The sequence below is a fragment of the Aegilops tauschii genome, chromosome 6 (assembly GCF_002575655.3).
Source record: "Aegilops tauschii subsp. strangulata cultivar AL8/78 chromosome 6, Aet v6.0, whole genome shotgun sequence".
Lineage (NCBI taxonomy): Eukaryota > Viridiplantae > Streptophyta > Magnoliopsida > Poales > Poaceae > Aegilops > Aegilops tauschii.
Genome location: NC_053040.3, coordinates 108,727,835 through 108,750,754, shown reverse-complemented (window position 1 = coordinate 108,750,754; position 22,920 = coordinate 108,727,835). Strand labels below are relative to the sequence as shown.

Genomic DNA, 22,920 nt, shown 5'->3' with positions numbered 1-22,920 from the left:
AGCCAAAAAGATAGTGGCGGCACGCTTAACAGAAGAATGCTCAATATTAGAGAATTCTAGGAAAATTCTTTGTATGCAAGGATGCATGTGCATAAATTGCCGTTCAAGTTCAACTATAAGCATGGCAATAGCATCCGCAAGACTACTAGTTCTATGAAGAATAGAACCGCCCATAGAAGGCAAAGCACCGACACAAGTAAAGAAATCTTGAATAACTCCTTTTCCAATAACATTACCACTACCAATTCGAAATCTTTTTGTATGCAAGGTAGGGGGTTCTTCAGCAGGAGCATCCGAATTTTCTATGCTATTATTATTGTCCATATCGGCAATAATTTCCCCAATTTCAGACATAACAACAGAGAGAGCGAGGGGTGAAAAGAAGAAGGCGAACGGAAAAGAGAGGGCGAATAAAACGGCAAGGGTGAAGTGGGGGAGAAGAAAACGAGAGGCAAATGGCAAATAATGTAATGCGGGAGATAAGGGATTGTGATGGGTACTTGGTATGTTGACTTTTGCGTAGACCTCCCCAGCAACGGCGCCAGAAATCCTTCTTGCTATCTCTTGAGCACTACGTTGGTTTTCCCTTGAAGAGGAAAGGGTGATGCAGCAAAGTAGCGTAAGTATTTCCCTCAGTTTTTGAGAACCAAGGTATCAATCCAGTAGGAGGCTACGCGCGAGTCCCTCGTACCTACACAAAACAAATAAATCCTTGCAACCAACGCGATAAGGGTTGTCAATCCCTTCACGGCCACTTGCGAGAGTGAGATCTGATATATATGATAGGATAATATTTTTGGTATTTTTATGATAAAGATGCAAAGTAAAATAAAATCAAAGTAAAAAAAGCAAAGGAAATAACTAAGTGTTGGAAGATTAATATGATGAAGATAGACCCGGGGGCCATAGGTTTCACTAGTGGCTTCTCTCAAGAGCATAAGTATTTTACGGTGGGTGAACGACTTACTGTTGAGCAATTGACAGAATTGAGCATAGTTATGAGAATATCTAGGTATGATCATGTATATAGGCATCACGTCCGAGACAAGTAGACCGACTCCTGCCTGCATCTACTACTATTACTCCACTCATCGACCGCTATCCAGCATGCATCTAGAGTATTAAGTTCATGGAAACAGAGTAACGCCTTAAGCAAGATGACATGATGTAGAGGGATAAATTCATGCAATATGATAAAAACCCCATCTTGTTATCCTCGATGGCAACAATACAATACGTGCCTTGCTACCCCTACTGTCACTGGGAAAGGACACCACAAGATTGAACCCAAAGCTAAGCACTTCTCCCATTGCAAGAAAGATCAATCTAGTAGGCCAACCCAAACTGATAATTCGAAGAGACTTGCAAAGATAACCAATCATACATAAAAGAATTCAAAGAAGATTCAAATATTGTTCATAGATAATCTTGATCATAAACCCACAATTCATCGGTCTCAACAAACACACCGCAAAAAGAAGATTACATCGAATAGATCTCCACTAGAGAGGGGGAGAACATTGTATTGAGATCCAAAAAGAGAGAAGAAGCCATCTAGCTACTAACTATGGACCCGAAGGTCTGAGGTAACTACTCACACTTCATCGGAGAGGCTATGGTGTTGATGTAGAAGCCCTCCGTGATCGATGCCCCCTCCGGCGGAGCTCCGGAATAGGCCCCAAGATGGGATCTCGTGGGTACAGAAGGTTGCGGCGGTGGAATTAGGTTTTTGGCTCCGTATCTGATCGTTTGGGGGTACGTAGGTATATATAGGAGGAATGGGTACGTCGGTGGAGCAACAGGGGGCCCACGAGGGTGGAGGGCGCGCCCTGGGGGGTAGGCGCACCCCCTACCTCGTGGCCTCCTCTTTTGTTTCTTGACGTAGGGTCCAAGTCTCCTGGATCATATTCTTCCTAAAAATCACGTTCCCGAAGGTTTCATTCCGTTTGGACTCCGTTTGATATTCCTTTTCTGCGAAACTCTGAAATAGGCAAAAAACAGCAATTCTGGGTTGGGCCTCCGGATAATAGGTTAGTCCCAAAAATAATATAAAAGTGGATAATAAAGCCCAATAATGTCCAAAACAGTAGATAATATAGCATGGAGCAATCGAAAATTATAGATACGTTGGAGACGTATCAACATGCCCATCTATATCTTCTTCCGAAAGATCTTTAACCATAGCAACATTAGGTTCCACTCTAATTTGTTCATTTGGTTTAGGTGTTCTAACATAGCTTTGGTTAACCACAGTTGAAACTTTAGCATGTTCCTTTATCCTAACAGGAAAAGGTGGTTTCTCAATATAAGCAGTAGGAACAACTGGATCAACATTATAAAGTATAGTTTCTTCTTTAACTAGTACCGGTTCTTTGATTTCATTTTTAATAGGTGGGTGATATTTAAACCACTCCTCTTTAGGGAGTTCAACATGAGTAGCAAATGATTCACAAAAGGAGGCTACTATCTCAGGGTCAAGTCCATATTTAGTGCTAAACTTTTGAAAAGCATCGGTATCCATAAAAGATTTAACACAATCATATTTAAGCTTGATACCTGAATCTTTACCTTCGTCGAGTTCCCAATATTCAGAGTTGCGTTTAATTCTTTCCAAAAGGTCCCACCGGAATTCAATAGTTTTCTTCATAAAAGAACCAGCACAAGAAGTATCCAGCATGGTTTGATCATTACGAGAAAGCCGAGCATAAAAGTTCTGAATAATAATTTCTCTTGAGAGCTCATGATTGGAGCATGAATATAACATTGACTTAAGCCTCCCCCAAGCTAGAGCGATACTTTCTCCTTCAGGAGGCCAAAACTTATATATATAATTCCGATCATGATGAAATAGATGCATAGGATAAATTTTTTGGTGGAACTCCAGTTTTAAACGATTCCAATTCCATGATCCAATATCATCGCATAGCCTATACCATGTCAATGCTTTTCTCTTCAAAGATAAAGGGAAAACCTTTTTCATCACCTCATCTCCCGGTAAACCTGCAAGCTTAAACAATCCACAAGTTTGTTCCACATATATCAAGTGCATATCAGGATGTTCGGTTCCATCTCCTGCATAAGGATTAGCTAGCAGTTGTTCTATCATACCCGAAGGAATTTCATATTCAATATTTTCAGTAGGTGCAGTAGGTTGAGGGGTAATTAATTGTGGTTCCGGACGAAGTGAAGATACCCCGAACAAACCCCTCAAAGGATTGTTTTCCATAGTAGCAAGTAACAATAAATTTCAGCACACTATATAAATGTTTTCTTACCAAATTCCACTTACCAAAGGCGCTTCACTCCCCGGCAACGGTATCAGAAAATACCCTTGATGACCCACAAGTATAGGGGATCAATTGTAGCTCTTTTCAATAAGTAAGAGTGTCAAACCCAACAAGGAGCAGAAGGAAATGACAAGTAGTTTTCAGTAAGGTAATGTCTGCAAGTGTTGAAACTGTAAGTAGCGAGTAGTTTGATAGCAAGATAATTTGTGACGAGCAAGTAATGATAGTAGCAATAAGTATGCAGCAAGGTAGCCCAATCCTTTTGAGGCAAAGGACAGGCCAAAACGGTCTCTTATGATAAGCAAAGTGTTCTTGAGGGTACACAGGAATTTCATCTAGTCACTTTCATCATGTTGGTTTAATTCGTGCTCGCTACTTTGATAATTTGATATGTGGGTGGACCGGTGCTTTGGTGCTGTTCTTACTTGAACAAACCTCCTACTTATGATTAACCCTCCCGCAAGCATCCGCAACTACGAGAAAAGTATTAAGAATAAATTCTAACCATAGCATTAAACTTCTGTGTCCAATCGGTCCCTTACGGAATAGCGCATAAACTGGGTTTAAGCTTCTGTCACTCTCGCAACCCACCTTCTATTTACTACTCCACAATGCATTCTCTTAGTCCCAAATATGGTGAACTTTCATTTAGTCGACTTTCACATGACACCACTAAGGGAATCACAACATACATACCATCAAAATATCGAACACATATCAAATTCACATGATTACTTGCAACATGATTTATCCCGTGACCTCAAGGACGAAAGTGACTACACAAAAATAATAAACGTGCTCATGATCAGAGGAGTATTAAATAGCATCATGGATCTGAACATATAATCTTCCACCAAATAAACCATATAGTAATCAACTACAAGATGTAATCAACACTACTAGTCACCCACAGGCACCAATCTATAGTTCTGGTAACAAGATTGAATACAAGAGATGAAATAGGGTTTGAGATGAGATGGTGTTGTTGAAGATGTTGATGGTGATTGCCCTCCCAAAGATGGGAGAGTTGTTGGTGATGACGATGACGATGATTTCCCCCTCCGGGAGGGAAGTTCCCCCGGCAGAATTGCACCGCCGGAGGGCAAAAGTGCTCCTACCCAAGTTCCGCCTCAAGATGGCGGCGCTCCGCCCCGAAAGTCTTCTCCTTATTTTTTCTAGGTAAAAATGACTTATATACCAGAAGATGGGCACCGGAGGTGGGCCGAGGAGGCTACAACCCACCAGGGCGCGCTTGGGATGCCTGGGGCGCCCAGGTGGGTTGTGCCCACCTGGTGGCCCCCTCTGGTACTTATTGGCTCCAACAATTCTTATATATTCCATAAAATCTCCGTAAATTTTTAGCTTGTTTGGAGTTGTGCAGAATAGGTGGCCAGACGTAGCTTTTTCAGGTCCAGATTTCCAGCTGCCGAAATTCTCCCTCTTGGTGTGTACCTTGCAAATTATGAGAGAAAAGGCATTAGAATTACTCCAAAAAGCATTATTATGGATAAAAACATTGTAAATAACAGTAAGAAAACATGATGCAAAATGGACGTATCAACACTCTCCCCCTCTCGTTGCTATGCATCTCCTAAATAGATCTTGCGTGAGTGTAGGAATTTTTTTTAAATTGCATGCTACGTTCCCCAACAATAAATTACCACTATTATGCCAGTTACCCAACAGTAATTTATCCATGCCGCTACCTGCTTTCGAGAGAGATGTCACTAGTGAACCTATGGCTCCCGGGTCCATTCTCCATTGATACAAAGCTCTTATAATTTTACTCTTTTATTTTCCTTTAGTTTTTGCCGTTTACTATTATCATTATCTATTTGCTTTTATTGGCAAGACAAGGGGACTGACAACCCCCTTGCCAAGTTGGGTGCAAGCATTTTGTTTTGTGTTTGTGTGCGGGTGTTGTTTACATTGTTAGCTTGTAGATTCCTACTGGTTCGATAAATTTTGGTTCTTAACTGAGGGAAATATTTTCTGATGTTGTGACACATTACCTTTCCTCTTTAGGGAATCCAACAACTCCAATGGGAGTAGTAGAACGCTAGAGAACCGAGAGAGGGAAAGGGGCTCCGAAGTTTCTTGCTTTGTTCTTTGGGCACTGGAGCTTGAGGATGATGGAAGCAGGAGCAAGATGGAAAGCGTGGAGATTGATTCATTTTATAGTGCGCCTTTTATAAGCCAGTAAAAACACTGAAGGGGCGCACTATGTGGTAGTAAATTTCATAAGTACCCAATGTGGTATGTGTTAGGTGTGCACGCGAATCGAGGGTTTTTGCTGGTAATGATGCCAAAAATCTGGGGCCCGGTCTCTTTATTTACAAGACGTGCCAATAGCAATGGCCTCGAGCTGCACTAACACGATATAATGATTACTTAAGGCATCTTTCAGTTCTGCAGTGCATGGTAGTATTTCAGGTTTGGTCGAAGTTGTCAGAACACGGCCAAACCAGTGCCCCCATCCCGACACAAGAAGACTTCGTCATTAAGATAACTAGGCATTGAAAGGGTCTTCAGATCCGACGAAAAGAAAAAAACCTTGGAAGCTCAGTTGGGGCTCCTCGGACAATTTTGGTCGCTTTGGAGACAAACACCCAAAGAAGATGATTGAACCAGTTTACAAGGCCAAAGACCTAAGATGAACGACAGTCGTATGAGGATAGTCCTCGGCTTGAAGACCGGGTCAGGGGTTAATGATGGTATCCTGAATAGGGGGGCGTTAACCACGTCGGCTCCGAGACATGGGTTGGGTCGAGGACCCCCAGATGACCAACCAGTGAGCCAAATTCGTCAGGCCCCATGGAGGAATCAAGATGAAATCTTCCGAAGACTTGGCACATACTCCAAGGCATGAATGCAATCTTCGACGTGTTTATCTTCAGATGTAACCAACCTATGTGCAAGATGAAATCTTCCGAAGACTTGACACATACTTCAAGGCATGAATGCAATCTTTGGCGCGTTTATCCTCGGGTGTAAACAGCCTATGTGTAACCCTAGGTACCCCAGTGTCTATATAAACCGTGGGGTGTAGTCCGTAGAGAAAAACCAACTCATTTATACACGATCTCAAAGTGGATCAACCTGTATTCTGTACCCCATCCACAATCAATACAAACAAAGTAGGTCGTAGGGTTTTACATCTTCGAGAGAGTCTGAATCTGGGTAAACATCGTGTCCCCCTTGTGCCCTGTTACCATCGTCCTAAGGCTAATAGCTCGGGACCCCCTACTTGAGATCAGTCGGATTCGACTCCGTCACCGCGGAAGGGAAGCCGCAAAAACCAACGGGAGACCTTTGATAATTGGATATAGTTGAAGAATCAAAAACCGCAAAAACCTCTCGAACCTTCCAGGAGAAGGTGTTGTCGCGGCAATCCCTGATGTAGTTGCACAATTCAACCCGAGATCGGCAGTGATCTCGTTGGTCGACAACGGCACTTGGGAAGGCAACACAAGAGTTAAAGCATTATAACCATAATAATACAAGTCATGAATTGGGTAATACATGGGGTACAAATTAAAATAAAATTATGTATATATGGAATCTCAAAGCTACTTACATAATAAGCTCATGAGTTCTCTATTTTTTTAAATGTATTTTATTTTCAGGAAAATAGCAAATTGTCTGAGCATTGTATTGACTTTTTTGTTTCAGACCACTTCACTGGATTAACATGGAAGCCACCAACTTACATATGTATCCATCATGGAATTAACAAATGCGCACCAACAATAACTGAGAAATGCAGTTTCGACTGTTCAGTTCGAGAATCATAGGTGGCTTAAGGTGCCACCTTATTTGTCAATGTAGTCGTACTGTGCTAGATTGATTAGATTACACATGGTGAACTCGTGAATGTGCATCCGCCCTTCGCTCTATGTGTAACTCTTGGTTCCCCGGTGTCTATATAAACCGAGGGTGTAGTTTGTAGAGAAAAACCAACTCATTTATACACAATCTAGAGGTAGATCAACCTGCATTCTGTACCCCATCCACAATCAATACAAACAAAGGTTTTACATCTTCGAGAGGAACTAAATTTGGGTAAACATTGTGTCCCTCTTGTGCCCTGTTACCATGGTGCCAAGGCTACCGGCTTGCGACCCCCTATCTGAGATCTGTCCGATTCGACTCCATCACCGCGGAAGGGAAGCCGCAAAAACCAACGGGGAGATTTCTCGAACCTTCCAGGAGAAGGGGCTGTCATAGTAATCCCCAATTTAGTTGCACAATTCCGCCCTGATGAGATCGGCGGTGATCTCGATGGTTGACAGCGGCACCTGGGAAGGCACCACAAGAGTTAAAGCTTTTTTTAGAGTTAAAGCGTTATAACCATAATAATACAAGTCATGAATTGGGTAATACACGGGGTACAAACTAAAATAGAATTATGTATAGATGGAATCTCAAAGCTACTTACATAATAAGCTCATGAATTATCTATTTTTTCAAATGGATTTTATTTTCAACAAATAAACAAATTGTATGAGCATTGTATTGACTTTTTCGTTTCGAACCATTTCAGTGTATTATAATACATGGAAGCCGCCAAGTTACATATGCATCCATCGTGGAATTAACAAATGCACACCAACAATAACTGAGAAATACAATTTCGACTGTTTAGTTTGAGAATCGTAGATGGCTTATGGTCCCAAATTATTTGTCAGTGTAGTCATATTTGCTGGATGATACTCCCTCCGTTCCTAAATATTTGTGTTTCTAGAGATTTTAACAAGTCTACCCTAAACTATGGAGCAAAATGAGTGAATCTACCCTAAACTATGTCTGTATACATCCATATGTGGTAGTTCATTTAAAATCTCTAAAAAGACAAATATTTAGGAACGAAGGGAGGGAGTACTATGTTAGATTAATTACTGATACACACAGTGAACTCGTGAATGTGCACCCTCTGTTGATTGAAAGGAGTGTACTAGTATCAATTAATCACCAGGCATCTTTGTTGCTTCTTCTTATGCATTTCATCAAACACTTGACAAACACAACAATTGACAAGGTTGGCGGCTCCATCCATGGAGCAGCGGCCTAGGATAGGAAGAGCAGCAATCAGCGCAGGAGGAAAGCAAGAACCCCGGCCAGCATCTCGTCGCTGCTGCGACTCCTCGCCGTGGTTCTTACAGCTGCGACTCATGCGGCCACATCGGTCGCGATGTCGAGGTAAGAATGGCACGCGGCGGCGGGATGCAGGCACAGGCGCGCCACCGCGGGAGACGCCTTGGAGATGTTCGAGGCGTGGGGCACAGGCCACCGACGAAGAGGAGGACAGATCGGGCACGGTGCGTCGCCGGTGGTTCCGGCGGTTGGACCACGGGCAGCGGCGGCGGCGGTCACGAGTCGAACTCGGATTGCGTGGTTTGTACACGGCGGGGCGTCGGGGGTCGATCTATATCAGCCGGGCTGCGGGGATAGATCGCACTTTTCCTCGATAGATCACGCGCGACGTTCTCCTGGCGACCTAACAACCCGGCGAGCTTCTCTCGCCGACGGCGAGCAAAGAATCCGGCGAGTTTCCTCTTTCTTCTCCGATCAACATTTGAATTTTAGCATCGCAATTGTTCTATTTACTTGTTTCGCTTGTGCAATCACTTGGTCTCTCTGTTCTTTGTTGTGTCCTGTGTTTTGCAGAGATGGCTAGCCATGTCGCCGCGACTCTGCCGCCGCTGCTGCCTACCCCGGCGCGCTACCACCTCCTGACGCCTCCTCCGGCGGTGTACACGGCTCGTGTGGAGCTGGACAGCAAGAAGCAGCAGCCTGGACGTGCCTCGATGAGCCGAAGCTGGATCAAGGACAAGGCCGACCTTCCTGGACGTGGTTCCCGGAGCTCCAGCTGGGTCACTGACAAGACGCTCCGCCGTACCGAGACTCTGAACGGCGGCGTCGAGCGCCTCGGCCGCGGGGAGATGCCGAGGGAGAACTGGAAGAGGCTGGCGAGCCGTGCGCCATCCGTCGACCGCTGCGAGAAGAAGTCGAGGCCTCCCACTGAGATGGTGGCAGCCTCGGAGGCATCACTCCTCGCCGGCCCTGCCCCGTCTATCGGCCGGTTCGAGAACAAGGCGACGGCTATGACTGAGATGGTGGCAGACTCGGTGGTGGCATCCTTCGCTGGCCCTGCTCTGTCGATCGACCTATCGGAGAAGAAGGCAGAGCCTACGACTGAGATGGTGGCAGACTCGGGGGCGGCGACACTCTTCGCTGGCCCTGCGGCGACAGTTGACCGGTCGGAAAAGAAGCCAATGTCGTCGACCGTGGTGGAGACATCACCCTTCGCTGGCCTCGCTCCGTTGATCGACCGGCCCGAGAAGAAGCCGAAGCCTCTGGCCATGATGGAGGTGGACTCGGAGGCATCCTTCTTCGTTGGCCCGACATTCATGGTGTCGCCAGACCCGAGCGAGCTGCCCATGCCGACCTTCATCATGTCGCCGGACCCGAGCGAGCTGCCCATGCCAACCTTCCTCTGCAAGCACAAGGTGGCTAAAGTGTTAGCTAGATTAGTCGCTCTGATGCTCATTGATCAGCAAGATTGAAGCTGCTTTCAGTATGTAGCTAGGTGGAGTATGCTGATCAGTAAGATCAAAGCTGTTTTCAGTAGTATATGTAGCTAGGTGGACTATGCTGGCATGCATGTATGTATGCCAATCTAGCTAGGTGCAGATGATTAATACAATTGCCACCATTTATTCTCGAGCTTGGCACTGATCTTATCTGCGATGGAATGAAATGAAATGATGGTGTTGTGCATTCTACAAATAAGTGCAAACACAGACGACATTCTCGCAAACACCTTGAGGGCGTGAGCACGACAGGCGTAGTCGCCTCCTTCACTGACAAGACGCTCCTTGGGCCGCCTGGCAGCACCAGTACGTTGCCATCCTTTGGATGAGCTCCGTCAACTGCTTGATTGCCGTGAGCGGTTGCCGCGTTGGAGGGGGCTGCGGGAGGCAGAAATCACATATTTGACCTGAGGACGAAATCAAATCACAAATTGACCTGGTTTCGAAAAAAATTCACTCTGCTGACCCTTTCGTGTGGCGCCCGACAGCTAGGCGCCGCACACTACTATGCAGCGCCTCTGCCTTAGGCGTCGCACCTCCTGCCAACGTGGCAGCCCTGGTCCAGTTGCGGCCCCACAGACAGCACTGCAGCGCCTAAGGCTTAGGCACCACACTTGTAATGTGCAGCGCCCGTCTCTTAGGCGCTGCACATTGACTTAAGCCGCATCGGGCCAGCCCCTCCCAGCAGTTCTTCCCCCTCTTGCTCTTGCTCTGTTTACAGAGAGCGGCGGCGGCGGCGCCCCTTCGGATCCCCCCCACACCCCTCTCAGATCTGACGTTTTGAGGCCCGGATTCGATCTCCAATCCCTCCTACTAGGTAAACTCCTCCGTTCCCTTTCTTTTCCTCCGTAAATGCGTTGCAATTTTAGGGATTTGCCCAAGATTAGGTGGAACCTTTGATTTGCTTGGTTTGGATCTTTGTTTGCCCAAGATTAGGTGGAACCTTTGATCCCCCCCCCCCACACACACACACTATATGATTCTTGTTAGTGAAACCTAGATTGTAAATTTTTTAGGTATATATGAGATGCCTAGTTTTGTAGATAATTATGAGATGTTGAGTTTTGTAGCTATATGTGAGATGTTGAGTTTTTTTAGATATATAGAAATGTTTAGTTTATTTGAAATATGAGATGTTTATTTACTTGAACACATATGACATACTAGATATATATATGATAATTTACAATTATTTATTCATTGTGTGAGAAGGAGATGTTGAGATTCTTGTAGATGAATACCTATGAGATGTTTAGATGAACACATATGAAATGTTGAGTGTTTACCGATATTTGAGATGAACTCATATATGTTTATTGTTTGTAATTTGTAAGGATGGTTTGGCTTCTCAACGATGTCTACGACACGAAACACCGGGCCTACATGATGCGCGAGAAGGAGATGGTAATAACGTCTAAATATTTTGCAAATTTGCCTTAAGTTGAAATTTACATGCCCTAAGATTTGTCATTACTTTTTTTTGCAGAAGCTTGAACCTTTGAAGATTCGGTATCACGGGGTCTCTGGTCCTGCCATGCCTTACGATGAGCGGTACACACCGTACATCAAGCAGGCAGGACTACTCCCGTGGATTCAGTTGGTCAGCCGGTCCACGCCGAATCTGAACGCTCCATTGGTGTCCGCTCTTGCTGATCGGTGGAGGCCGGAGACGCATAGTTTCCATCTTCGGACTGGGGAGATGACCGTGACGCTCGAGGATGTCTCGTTGATCACCGGTCTTGCTATTGACGGGATGCCTCTCTGTATGAGCACCGATTCTGATGGGTGGCGCGAGCAGATGATTGCTCTTATCGGTATGGCTCCTACTGAGGCTGAGGCTGATGTAGAGGAGGGAGAAGAGAAGAAGAAGAGGGAAAGGAAAGCAGTCGGAGCTGCTTTCACGTGGATTCAAACTCACTTTGCGACGTGCCCTCCGGATGCCACTGATGATGTGATCCAGACACATGCTCGTGTCTACATGTGGTATGTTGTGTCGAGGACTTTGTTTCCTGACTCCACTGGCAAGAACGCTCCATGGATGTGGCTGAAGGCGTTGACCGTCTTCGATAGCAAATGGAGCTGGGGTTCAGCGACTCTTGCCTACTTGTATCGACAGGTAGTTGGTCTGCTTTGTGATCAACTCATTTCTTCATTAGCAATGCAAGCTTGCTGTCAAGTTAACATTGTTTTTCTTTCATATGCAGCTGGACGATGCGTGTTGCAGGATCACAGATAGTGCAGGCGTTGGTGGTAATATGCTTCTACTTTTTGTATGGAGCTGGGAGCGTCTGCCTGTTGGACGCCCGAAGAGCGTCAGGTTTAATCCATGGTATGAAGATGAACATGACGAATTACGGCGCCCCACTTGGGCTTACAAGTGGGATGTGGTTTCCGAGATGACGAATGATGTCAATCTCATGTACCAGAAGTACGTTGCCGAGTTGGACACGATTACGCCTGAGCAGGTAACGAGGTCATTACTTCAGTCATTTCTCATGTTTGCCAGAAAAAGTCGCCAATTTTGCATTGTTGCCCTATTTCATAGGTGGAATGGCAGCCATATGGCGCCGATGACAGACTTGGGTACACCCCGGAGTTTAGCATCAACCCGATGTGCTTGCGGGATAGGGATCTCTGGCTTATGCGGTGCCCACTGATATGCAACTGGGCTGTTGAGTTTCATTTGCCACATCGCGTGTTTCGTCAGTTTGGTCTGTTCCAGCCTCACCCGCCGGAATGGGTGGATACGGACAAAGCACTTCATAGGTAAGAGAGCGTATTGACTAAGCATCGTCAGTCCTTCTTGATTTTGCTAATGTTTGGTATTGTACCATGCAGGTTGGACAGGAGAAGGCAGCGGAAGATAAAGGACTGGGACAAGCATCATGCTTCGTATGTTACCCGCTTCCAGCTTTGCGTGGAGCAAGCTCGTAGTAGTGCACGCGCCCAGCTTCGTGAGCATAACCCAATTGCTTTTGATAACTACATACGATGGTTTCTTGAAAATACTCGAGTTGAGATATGCCCGCCAGCATATAATGAGGATATTCTTGAAGAACCCGTAAACTTTGAGGATCTATCAAAGGGGAAGTACAACAGAGATGTCAGGGTAGGGCAAGGAGTCCCTGCTGTTCCGGTGATTAACTATGTGGTGTGTTCCTTCTTTACTTTCCCGTTGGCCATACTACCCATGTTTGAATGGCTAACGTGTTCATTCTTTCTCATCCGCAGCGCACCGAGATCAAGAAAGCAGCTGATGAGAGCCAGTCTATTCTCGAGAACACACTGGTTGGAAAAGGCAATGATGATGGTTCACTACGAGCATTCCTCAAGGTACATATCGCATTCACTATGAGAGCCAGTCTATGTTGCGGAGTTTGATATCTTCCACACGTGTTCATGTTACAGAGTCAGGCCAAGAAGTTAAGGCGGTTATCAAATCTTCTCGGTTGCCGTGATCCCGAATTTGATGAACCATCTGCCTCTAGGTCTGGTACACCATCAGACCCCTCATCTCACCATCAGGGGGACGATGTGAGTTCCTCATATGCTTATCTGGATGCCAGTGGTCACCCAAGAGGTATGACTAATCCTTTAGATGTGATTCTCACTTGATTACGACGCCGGTCTTCACCATATTGTTTGATTGTGTGATAGGGCCATGAGCTTGAGGATGACATGACTTTGGCGGACGCTCAACTTTGGTCCCCATATGTGTTCAAGCCTAGGCAGCCCAGACGCCGGTACACGCCCAACGACTTTGACAACAGAGGCAACCCAAAGGTGGTCGTAGGGACCTCGCGGATGGCTAGCTTGGATGATGAGGCGGAGGCGGAGAAGGAAGTGCAGGAAGAGGAGCCTCGTCCACCTAGGAAGAAGAAGATTGCCTGCAAGCGTGGCACCAGGAACACGTGCGGAAGGCATTAGTGCTTGTGTTTGTTAGTGCTCTTGTAGCCGTTTCATTAGGTCGATGAACTTGTGAGGTTATGTTATATGTTGGTGAATTCTTACTAGTGTGGTATTTGTGTTTGCGAATTAGTAGTAATGTTGAATTGTCCTAAATGATGTGATGTTCAAGTTATTAGTTGTCTTTGTTCAGTGTGTGCAGTCTACAGTAATTTTATTTATGTTGTAGCAAGTTATGTCAGTGCTGCATGAGGCCAAAATGGCATCTGTTTCTGCAGTTTGGCAGTTAACAACACTGCAGCGCCCAACAGACAGGCGCTGCACTGTACTGTGTGACGCCCAACGCCTAGGCGCTGCACAGTACAGTGCAGCGCCCGTCTCATAGGCGTTGCCGACCTGGCCATGGCTATCCAGAGGGCCACAGAAGGCTTTCAGCACTGACCATCCACGAAAATTACCAAGTCATAGTGCAGCGCCCAACAGACAGGCGCTGCACTGTACTGTGTGACGCCTATCCCTTGGGCGCTGCATGGTATAGTGCAACGCCTGTGTTCTGGGCGCTGCACGGCTGTTTACTGAAAAAACAGAGTTTACAGCACATTCATTTCACCGGAACAACATAATACTTACAATGACTGCAGCATCACAGCAATTTGAACAAACACAAATTTTATGCCGATGAGTTCATAACTTAAGACAATTCAAAGAAGCATAACCATACCAAATTAGCAAAGAAGCATAACATCATTCAACACAAATTTGCAAATCCAAACCAAAACTAGGGTTTCCCCAAAGTAGCAAGATTTGGGCGAATGTGACAATTCCTATGGATGAAAACGAGGGGATCGGAGGAGATTACCTTAAGGGAGGGGTTGGCTTCGAAATCCACGGTCAAATACTCCGGATTTGCAAGATTTCAGAAGGATTTGAAAGGGGGGAGAGGGGAAGAGAGGAGGGGCGCAAGTCTAAGGGCTTGGGTGGGGTGGGGTGGGAGGGGAGAGAGGGTGGGGCCAGTCTAAGTGGAACACAGACTGTGCAGCGCCTAAGAGACGGGCGCTGCACATTACAAGTGTGGCGTCTAAGCCTTAGGCGCTGCAGTGCTGTCTGTGGGGCCGCAACTGGACCAGGGCTGCCACGCTGGCAGGAGGTGCGACGCTTAAGGCAGAGGCGCTGTATAGTAGTGTGCGGCGCCTAACTGTCGGGCGCCACACGGAAGGGTCAGCAGAGTGAAATTTTTTCGAAAGGAGGTCAATTTGTGATTTGATTTTGCCCAGTCAAATATGTGATTTCTGCCGCTGCGGGAGTAGGAGGCGTCTGCCGCGGTGGTAGTGGTACGGGTCCTTGCCCGCAAAGTGTTCGACGAAACGCATGGCTGCATCCTGCATCTCTCTCTCTCTCCCGCGGCGGCGCTGATCGGGCGCGCAAGCATCTGTCGCCGCTGGGCGGGCAGCCGCCGGAGCCGCGTTCCCCGACCCCGCTCGACCTTGCCGCCGAGTCGCCGTACAACCGGCGTCTCTCCCCGCCGCTGCGGCCCCCGGCTCACCCGCAGGTGCGTCTCACGTCGCCCAGCGCCCCCCGGCTAATCCGCAGGTGCGTCTCACGTCGCCCAGCGGCCAGATCCCCCCGACGCCGCCGGCCATCATCAAGCTCTGACCCGTGGTAGAGCACCTCAACCTGGGGGTCGACGAGCCAGCGCTGCTGCTGCTGCTGCTAGGAGCCCGGCCCGCCAGCCACCAAGTCTGTTGAATCAATGTCTCTCACACCAACACTGCGAAATGGAATTATGCAAGTGGAAGGTGAATTTTCCACCAGCTCCTGGCGCAGCTTTTATGCCAACCAAATATGATGCTGTCATATAGTATGATTCAGGCCATGTTGGAAGTAAATAGGATACCAAATGTAACATCTGGTTGCACTGAGTTTGTCGAGTCCGCTCAGCAAATTTTGGAACAGGGGAAGCTCAACCAGGCATTACTAGCCAACCACAGTACCTTGCTTGACCTGCTTGAAATCCCCCAACTTATGGACACATATGTGACATGCTTTGCTAGTCTTGCCCGGGATATTTGTTTTGTATTTGAAGCTGATTGATATTGTTGATATGGCATTTGCTTCTTTACATATGCACAAAAATTCAGGTTGCAGTTTTTTTTCCAAATCATTTTATTTTATTTTTCTCATTTACAGTAAGCTGCATGAAATGTATCTTAGAGCGAGTGCAAACCTTTTCATTTTAAAGCTTGCAACCTTTATCCCGACAATAGTTTTGTTGTGGTTGGAAGGCAGTGTTGTAAAGCAAGCTTTGGCCTCTACCTCATGCCAACAAGCCAACTAGAATGGTCATTGTTCAAAAAATAATGAGGTCTGTGTATGTGTAATTTTGAGATGGAGATGCTTATATTTGTTTCTGGCCTTGGCCCTCAATGATTTTATACTGGACTAATCTGACTCATAAAATGATTCTTTTCTATAACTGCATTCATACATCAAAACAACATACCGTCATGGTTAGTATTTACTATTTAGGCAGGCCGTGTTCGTGCAAAACAGATCTCACATGCTTGAGGTTGTAATATTATGTCCTTAAGAGTATTAAGTGCCTGGATAGCTGACATATTTAGCCTATAATACTCGGAAGCGATTGACATTGGCAATGAAACATAATTGGCTTTCTACTAGAATAAGCTACCTTCCTATGTAATTCAAGGATGATCTGATGCACTTTTTTATACCTGCCCCTGCTATACTATGCTACCTGTGCTAGACATTTTCAACTTGATATACTATTCATGCCTAGAATATATTTTCATTGTTTTTTTTTATCATGGTACATCTGCTGTGACATGATCTCCATGATGCATATTCACAATCGATAATAGATTTTGTGCCTAATTCGCTTTCTTATGCACCATACTGTTAGCTTGTGGGAGAATAGGTAAAAATAATTCTGACATGAAACAGTGTATGATTGTTCTGAAATTAGTGCTTCCTCGGCGTTTCTATATCTAACTTATTTAGTTTGGCAGTTCAAGAGGATGCTTTCGGGCGAGGCACCCTACTTATGTAGGAACAAATAAAGTCAACCTGCTCCAGGGTTCTACTTGACAGCAACAGGGACACAAAGTTGGTCTGATTGGCAAGGCTTCTGGTTTGCTCTTTACACATGGCAATTTAAACATCTGACTCTAATATAAGTGCTAGAGTACTTCTGAAAATCAAGATTTATTTCTGGTTATCACTAAAGAAAAGTATTCTTATTAAATCAGCTTTAACTAGGAGAGAATGGAATGAAATGTCCTTTACCTAATCAGCTTTAGGCAGGAGAGGCTACAAAGGATGAAAAATGACATTTTTGTGATAAGTTATCATTGGAGCGCCTCTTGTGTGCTTTCCCTGTAGATTTTCTTTGCTGGAATGCAGAGTCAAATGTTCTTATATTCTGTACTCAATATTTACAAATATTAACCATTTGTGAACGGTGATAACGGTTACATGGTTTCAGCCAAAATGTCTAGCTAAGACTTTCTGATCATATAGGACTCCTACTCCAAAGAAAACACCGAAGGCGGTCATAAAGATGATGGCCTCACTACCAATCTGTTTTATGGGGTCAATGGAAACTGGACTTGCTTCTGCCGAACCACAATGGTTTGCAACCATAGGGCCACACAGTTTTGGGTTTCCACCAAAGCTAGAATCCGGAAACGTGCTGAACTGGCCCATGTTTGGAATAGGGCCTTCTAGGTCATTATTAGAAATGTTGAATCTGGAAAGGAAGTGCAGATTGTTCAATGCAGCTGGAATCTTACCAGTGAGATGATTACCAGACAAGTCAAGCATCTGCAGGTTCGTGAGATTGCAGATCTGTTCTGGTATCTCTCCAGATAATCTGTTGGAGCTCAAGTTAAGTGAAAATAGTCCTTGTAACTGACCGATCTCCTCCGGAATCATACCAGAGAAATTATTCATGGCTAGATTAAGCTCTTTAGGAAAAGCACTGGGCGTGAGGTATTGCAGAAACTGGTTCTTGTTCCAAACAGGCAGCTCAAAGAAGACCTTTGGTGCAGTATTATCTGATTCTAGCATTGGCATCTCCATTAAAGCACTTGGAATTTCCCCTGTAAGGCTGTTGTTTGATATATCTAGAGAGAAGAGAAAATTTAGGCTGCTGATCCATTCAGGTATCGGTCCAGTTAGTTGATTGCCTTGCAAAAATAGCATCTCCAAATTCGGTAGCTTTGATAACCAATCAGGTATTTTTCCAGACAATGAACAATGATTTATATAAAGAACCTGGAGATTCTGGAAACCATCAATGCTGACATCCTCTGGCATGGTCTCATGCAGGAAGTTGCATCCAATATAAAGGGTGGTGAGGCTCCTGGAACTGCTAAGCATCTGAAGTGTTCTTGTGATATTTGTAAGAGAGTTATTAGCAAGTGATAGGAATAAGAGGGACTTCAGATTGCCTATTTTTTCTGACAATTGACCATGGAAAGGATTGTAAGATAGCCGTAGTGCAGTCAGCTTGCTGCAGGAGTATATGCTTTCTGGAACTGTGCCGGTGAAGTTATTGGAAAGAAGATCTAGTTTTTTTAGATTGGACAGGCTTACAAAGTTGACCTTGGTAAGTTCTCCGCTAAATTGGTTTGCCTTGAGGTCAATTGTTACAAGATTTGTGCAGTTGCTTAGAGCTGCTGGCAGCTCCCCTGACATGCTGTTGTGTTCCAAATGCAGCTCCTCCAATCTCTTCAGACCACCTATAGACTCTGGAATATTACCGCTGAGCTCATTCCCGCCAAGATCAAGGGTGACCAGATTTATGAGCTTGCTGATGTCATCGAGAGCTCCTTCTAACCAATTGTTAGGTAACGAGAGGTGCTCTAACGAGGTGACCTTGAAGAGTTCATCTGGAAGTGTACCACTGAGTTTGTTGTAGCCAGCACCTAGCAATTTCAGTACTGAGCAATTACCGAGTCCTGAAGGGATGTTCCCACTGAGTTGGTTGAAACTGAGCTCAAGCACAGCAAAAGATGGCGCGCTAACACATGGTGTAGTTGGTATCTGACCAGTAAATCTGTTGGAACTGGCATTAAAAACGACCAGGCTCTTCATCACCTCCCATGTTGTGGATGGTAATATGCCTGTAAGCAAGTTGCTTGAGATGTTGAGTACCTGCAGAGGCCGCGCAGGGGTTGAAGATGGCAGCTCGCTCAGGCCTCCTGTGAGGCGGTTGAAGCTGATGTCAAGAACAAGGATGCTGCTGGATGACACTAATTCCAGTGGCAAGCCACCAGACAGCAAGTTCCGGGAAAGGTTGAGGCGCAAAAGTCCGGTGAGGTTGCCAAGGAACGGCGAGATGGGCCCCTCGAGGCCTCGAGAAGCCAACGAAACATCAGTGACCTTCCTATCTTGGTTGCAGGTGATCCCTTCCCATGTGCAGCAGTCGGTGCCGTGCCGCCACGACGTCGTGAGGTCGCCGTCCTGCGATAGCCCGGCGAGGAGCTGGAGAAGGGAGCTCTTCTCCTGCTCGGTGCAGGAGCTGGTCGGAGAGACCAAAGAGACCAGCAGCACGAGAGCCAAGCCAAGGGAAGGCATGTGAGATTTCTTGGTGTACCTGCTGTATGAAAAACCGTTGCTGCATGGTGTTGTGGTGGAACTGCCCATTCTGAATATTTTTGTTTGACAGTTTCCTGAAACTGTCCATTCTGAAAGCATGCTAAACTACCATTTCCTAAATAAAAAATAAGAGCCGTCCATTCGGATTCTGTCAGTTTATTGAATATTTCTGTTTGAATTTTTTGGTGATGTCATTTTGATGCCACCTAATTTTTTTCTGAGTTGCTAATAATATTATTTTTTGTTGAATATTAAATTTCTGATGCCGTGTTAAGTCGAGTGTTGACTACCGGTGTCTCACTGGTAGTTGAGTGGCTATAATATTTCGTGTCAAGTAGAGTGTCATTGTATTTCAATGGGAGTGCATATATGTCATGGATCATTGTACATGTGGCTAATAACATTTCAGCGTCGATGCTATTATAGTTTGCTGCTACTCAGATGCAAATCTTCTCTTACAAATTATTCTGATTATTATGATGTACAGAAGCATGACAACAGACTTTGGAGATTGCAACTGCACGCGTACCACTTCACGACTTTGTGGAGGTCTCGAATTCTTATTGCTTTGTACAAAAAGTCCACCTCACAGAGTCACAGTTCCCCACTTGGAAGGAGAAGATCGTAAGCTGATGGGCATGTGTCTGTGAACGCTCAAAGTATCTACAGCCGGACCTCTCAAATCGTCAGCTGACGGGCATGTGTCTATGAACATAGCAGATTGTCTTTGACACGGTTGCAAAGTATAGTGGTTTCAACAAGAGTAAGCCTTTAACAATTAAGCAGCAAGATTGAGGTTCAAATATTATGGGTTAGACAAAGAGGTAGGGTTCCTGCTCCCTACAAAAAAAGAGGTAGGGTCCCCGCAAGAAAAAAAAAGACAAACCATTTTTATCTTGTGGGTTAGACAAAGAGGTGTTCCTCTTCTTTTGGTTTATGGACCTCAAAAAGGTTAATGCATGGTTAAATACATGTATGACCTTTAACCTGTGGGGCAACCCATTTAAACAAATATAATCTCTACTTCTAAAGGGGAGTTGGTAGTCTCGCCTCATTCCATTATCCCTCGGCAAACTCTATATTACGCCCGCGAGCATCTTACAGATGACATTTCGCTCAAGAACCAATTTGGGCAGGTCCATTTGACATGTGCATTAACTCAATCAAATCGACACTTTTTCGAAACAACTTCATGCATCAACTCATTCAAATCAGATCTTAAAAAATCTCAACTAACTTCAAACTTTACTTACCTTCCACTACTCATACCCAAATCAAATTAAATATTACCAAAACATCAACCATAATCAAAGTTGGTTGGCCCCTCTGACGCGTGCGTGCGTTTTTCTTTTTCTTTTTTATGTTCCCTTTTTGGTTTTCTTTTTTTCGCTTCATTTTTTCTATGACCAATAGGTTGGTTTCGCCTCAGCGTACTATCAGAATCAGCACACATGTATTGCATGGTGACTTGGTAGCGTCACCTCCATTTCGCTTAAACCTCACCCATTGATTATTTAAACTGGTGATGGTCTATTTAATCCGGTTTTTATCTACCAAATTTAGTAATGTTGTTATGGAAAGGAATCAATCACGGTGATCCCTAATCAATCTTTAAAGACCAAATCTATGGAAAGAAATCAATGTTTGATAACACAAGGCACATTTATGAAAAGGAATCAATGTCAAATGCATCATGGGTACATTCTTAAATTCTTTGATTGAATAGTTTTTAGCTCTTGATATTTTATTATGGTTGTCGGTATATCCGTTCACATGTCACTCCGAGAAACATTTTTTGTTGAGAGAAAAAAAAGGAATAAAAGAGAGTGAATTACCGGTAAAAAAGAAATCATCAAGGTAGTCTGGTGTCTAAGAAGATTTTGAATATATATGCAAGATACAGTTAATGTTAAATTACTAAAATATATATGCCCTCGTTGCAACACATGAGAAATTAACTAGCATCAGTGGTAGGTTACTTGAAGTGTCAATATTATGTTTCGGTACAACAATTTAGATGATTCTATCATTCACGTGAGATTATGTGGGATGTTCACTTGTCCCATTGAAATTATGTGGAAACATGTGGGCCTCCTACTTATATTATGCGATAGATGTGGCTGTGGATCTGGATGGGGGTTGGTGTTGTTCTTCTCAGTTATGGTTGTCTGAGCGGAATAGTTTTTTTATTTTAGAAAATGTGACAAATTGGATTTCATTAAAGATGGATTTGCGGCAAATTGCATGAGCGAGCAATTCATTTTTTTCACCAAGTCTGTACAATCTTTTACTTAGAATAGAAGGTCAAATGCATTGCTTTGTTGCTTTGAGAGTTAATAACGGACACAATGGCATATGAGTTGCATGCCCAACAATGGACATCACTTTTTTTTAGAATGCACAACATTCAACTATATGTTACAACATGGCAATGGCCCAGGAGACATTGGATTTGCCTTCTTTGCTCGGGGGCATCACGGGCGGCGCTCGCCTTCTACCCATTGATGGGGGTGGCGGCTCGGCATGAACACGGGGGACGGGATCAGGGCGGAGAGTGGGGTGGTGGCGGGGCACTACTAGGAAAAACCTTATACACAGCATCTTAGCAGTAGCGCTGGACAAAATCATGCGCTACTGCTACTTAGTAGCAGCGCGCGTAAATAAACCGCGCTACTGCTATAACTTTAGCAGTAGCGCGTACAAGCAAAAAGCGCTGCTGCTGAAAGTGCGTTATATCGACTAGAAGGGGGGTGAATAGGCGATTTTTATGAATTCTTCACTGAGGAATTTGCGGGTGAGGAAATTTCTTAGCGAAGAACTACTTGCAGCGGAATAAGTACTCAAGAGTAAGCATAGCAGAACATAGGTATGGTCATCATGATGAAATGAAGACAAACACAGAGTACAGAAAGCGTAAACACAAGATAGCACAGGATGAAGACAAACAGACTGAAGAAATTGAACTGAGGAAATTGAGAAAGTCTTCAGTCAAAGTCTTCAAACACAGATACGACAAGCACACAACACAGTAATGAGGAAATGAAAGAGTTGAGGAAATAGAACCAGTAAGCTTGGTGAAGACAATGATTTGGTAGACCAGTTCCAACTGCTGTCTCAGTTGTACATCTGGTTGGAGCGGCTAGGTATTTAAACCTGAGGACACACAGTCCCGGACAAACAGTCCTCACCGTATTCTCCTTGAACTAAGGTCACACAAATCTCGTCCAATCACTCGTGGTAAGTCTTCAGGTGACTTCCGAACCTTCACAAACTCGGTCACTCGGCGATCCACAATTCCTCTTGGATGCTCTAGACTCAGTGATGCTCAATCACTTTGGGTTTGTAGGTGTTTGGGTTTGGGTTTTCCTCACTTGATGATTTTCGCTCAAAGTCCTCGGAGGATGGGATGCTCTCAAATGACAAATGTCAGTTTCTCTCGGAGCAGCCAACCAGCTAGTGGTTGTAGGGGGGCTATTTATAGCCTAGGGAGCAGCCTGACATGATAAGACATAAAT

The 22,920-nt window shown here is 44.9% G+C and overlaps 1 protein-coding gene and 1 long non-coding RNA gene across 2 annotated transcripts; one reads left to right on the top strand and one right to left on the bottom strand.

Moving 5' to 3' along the window:
• Positions 1-12,287: 12,287 nt before the first annotated feature.
• Positions 12,288-12,813, top strand: LOC141025330 (uncharacterized). The gene is made up of 3 exons (XR_012186813.1): positions 12,288-12,345; positions 12,426-12,646; positions 12,719-12,813. It is a non-coding gene; the product is annotated as an uncharacterized lncRNA (long non-coding RNA).
• Positions 12,814-15,097: 2,284 nt separating this feature from the next.
• LOC109760521 (receptor-like protein 2) lies at positions 15,098-19,627 on the bottom strand. The gene has a single exon (XM_020319331.4). It carries the CDS (start codon positions 19,502-19,504, stop codon positions 17,285-17,287), a length of 2,220 nt encoding a protein of 739 aa, XP_020174920.1. The 5' UTR covers positions 19,505-19,627; the 3' UTR covers positions 15,098-17,284.
• Between the last annotated feature and the right edge of the window lie 3,293 nt (positions 19,628-22,920).

What these genes read in the sequence shown, in the direction of transcription:
- LOC109760521 (XM_020319331.4), bottom strand. Translation starts at nt 19,504, where the DNA reads ATGCTTTCAGAATGGACAGTTTCAGGAAACTGTCAAACAAAAATATTC.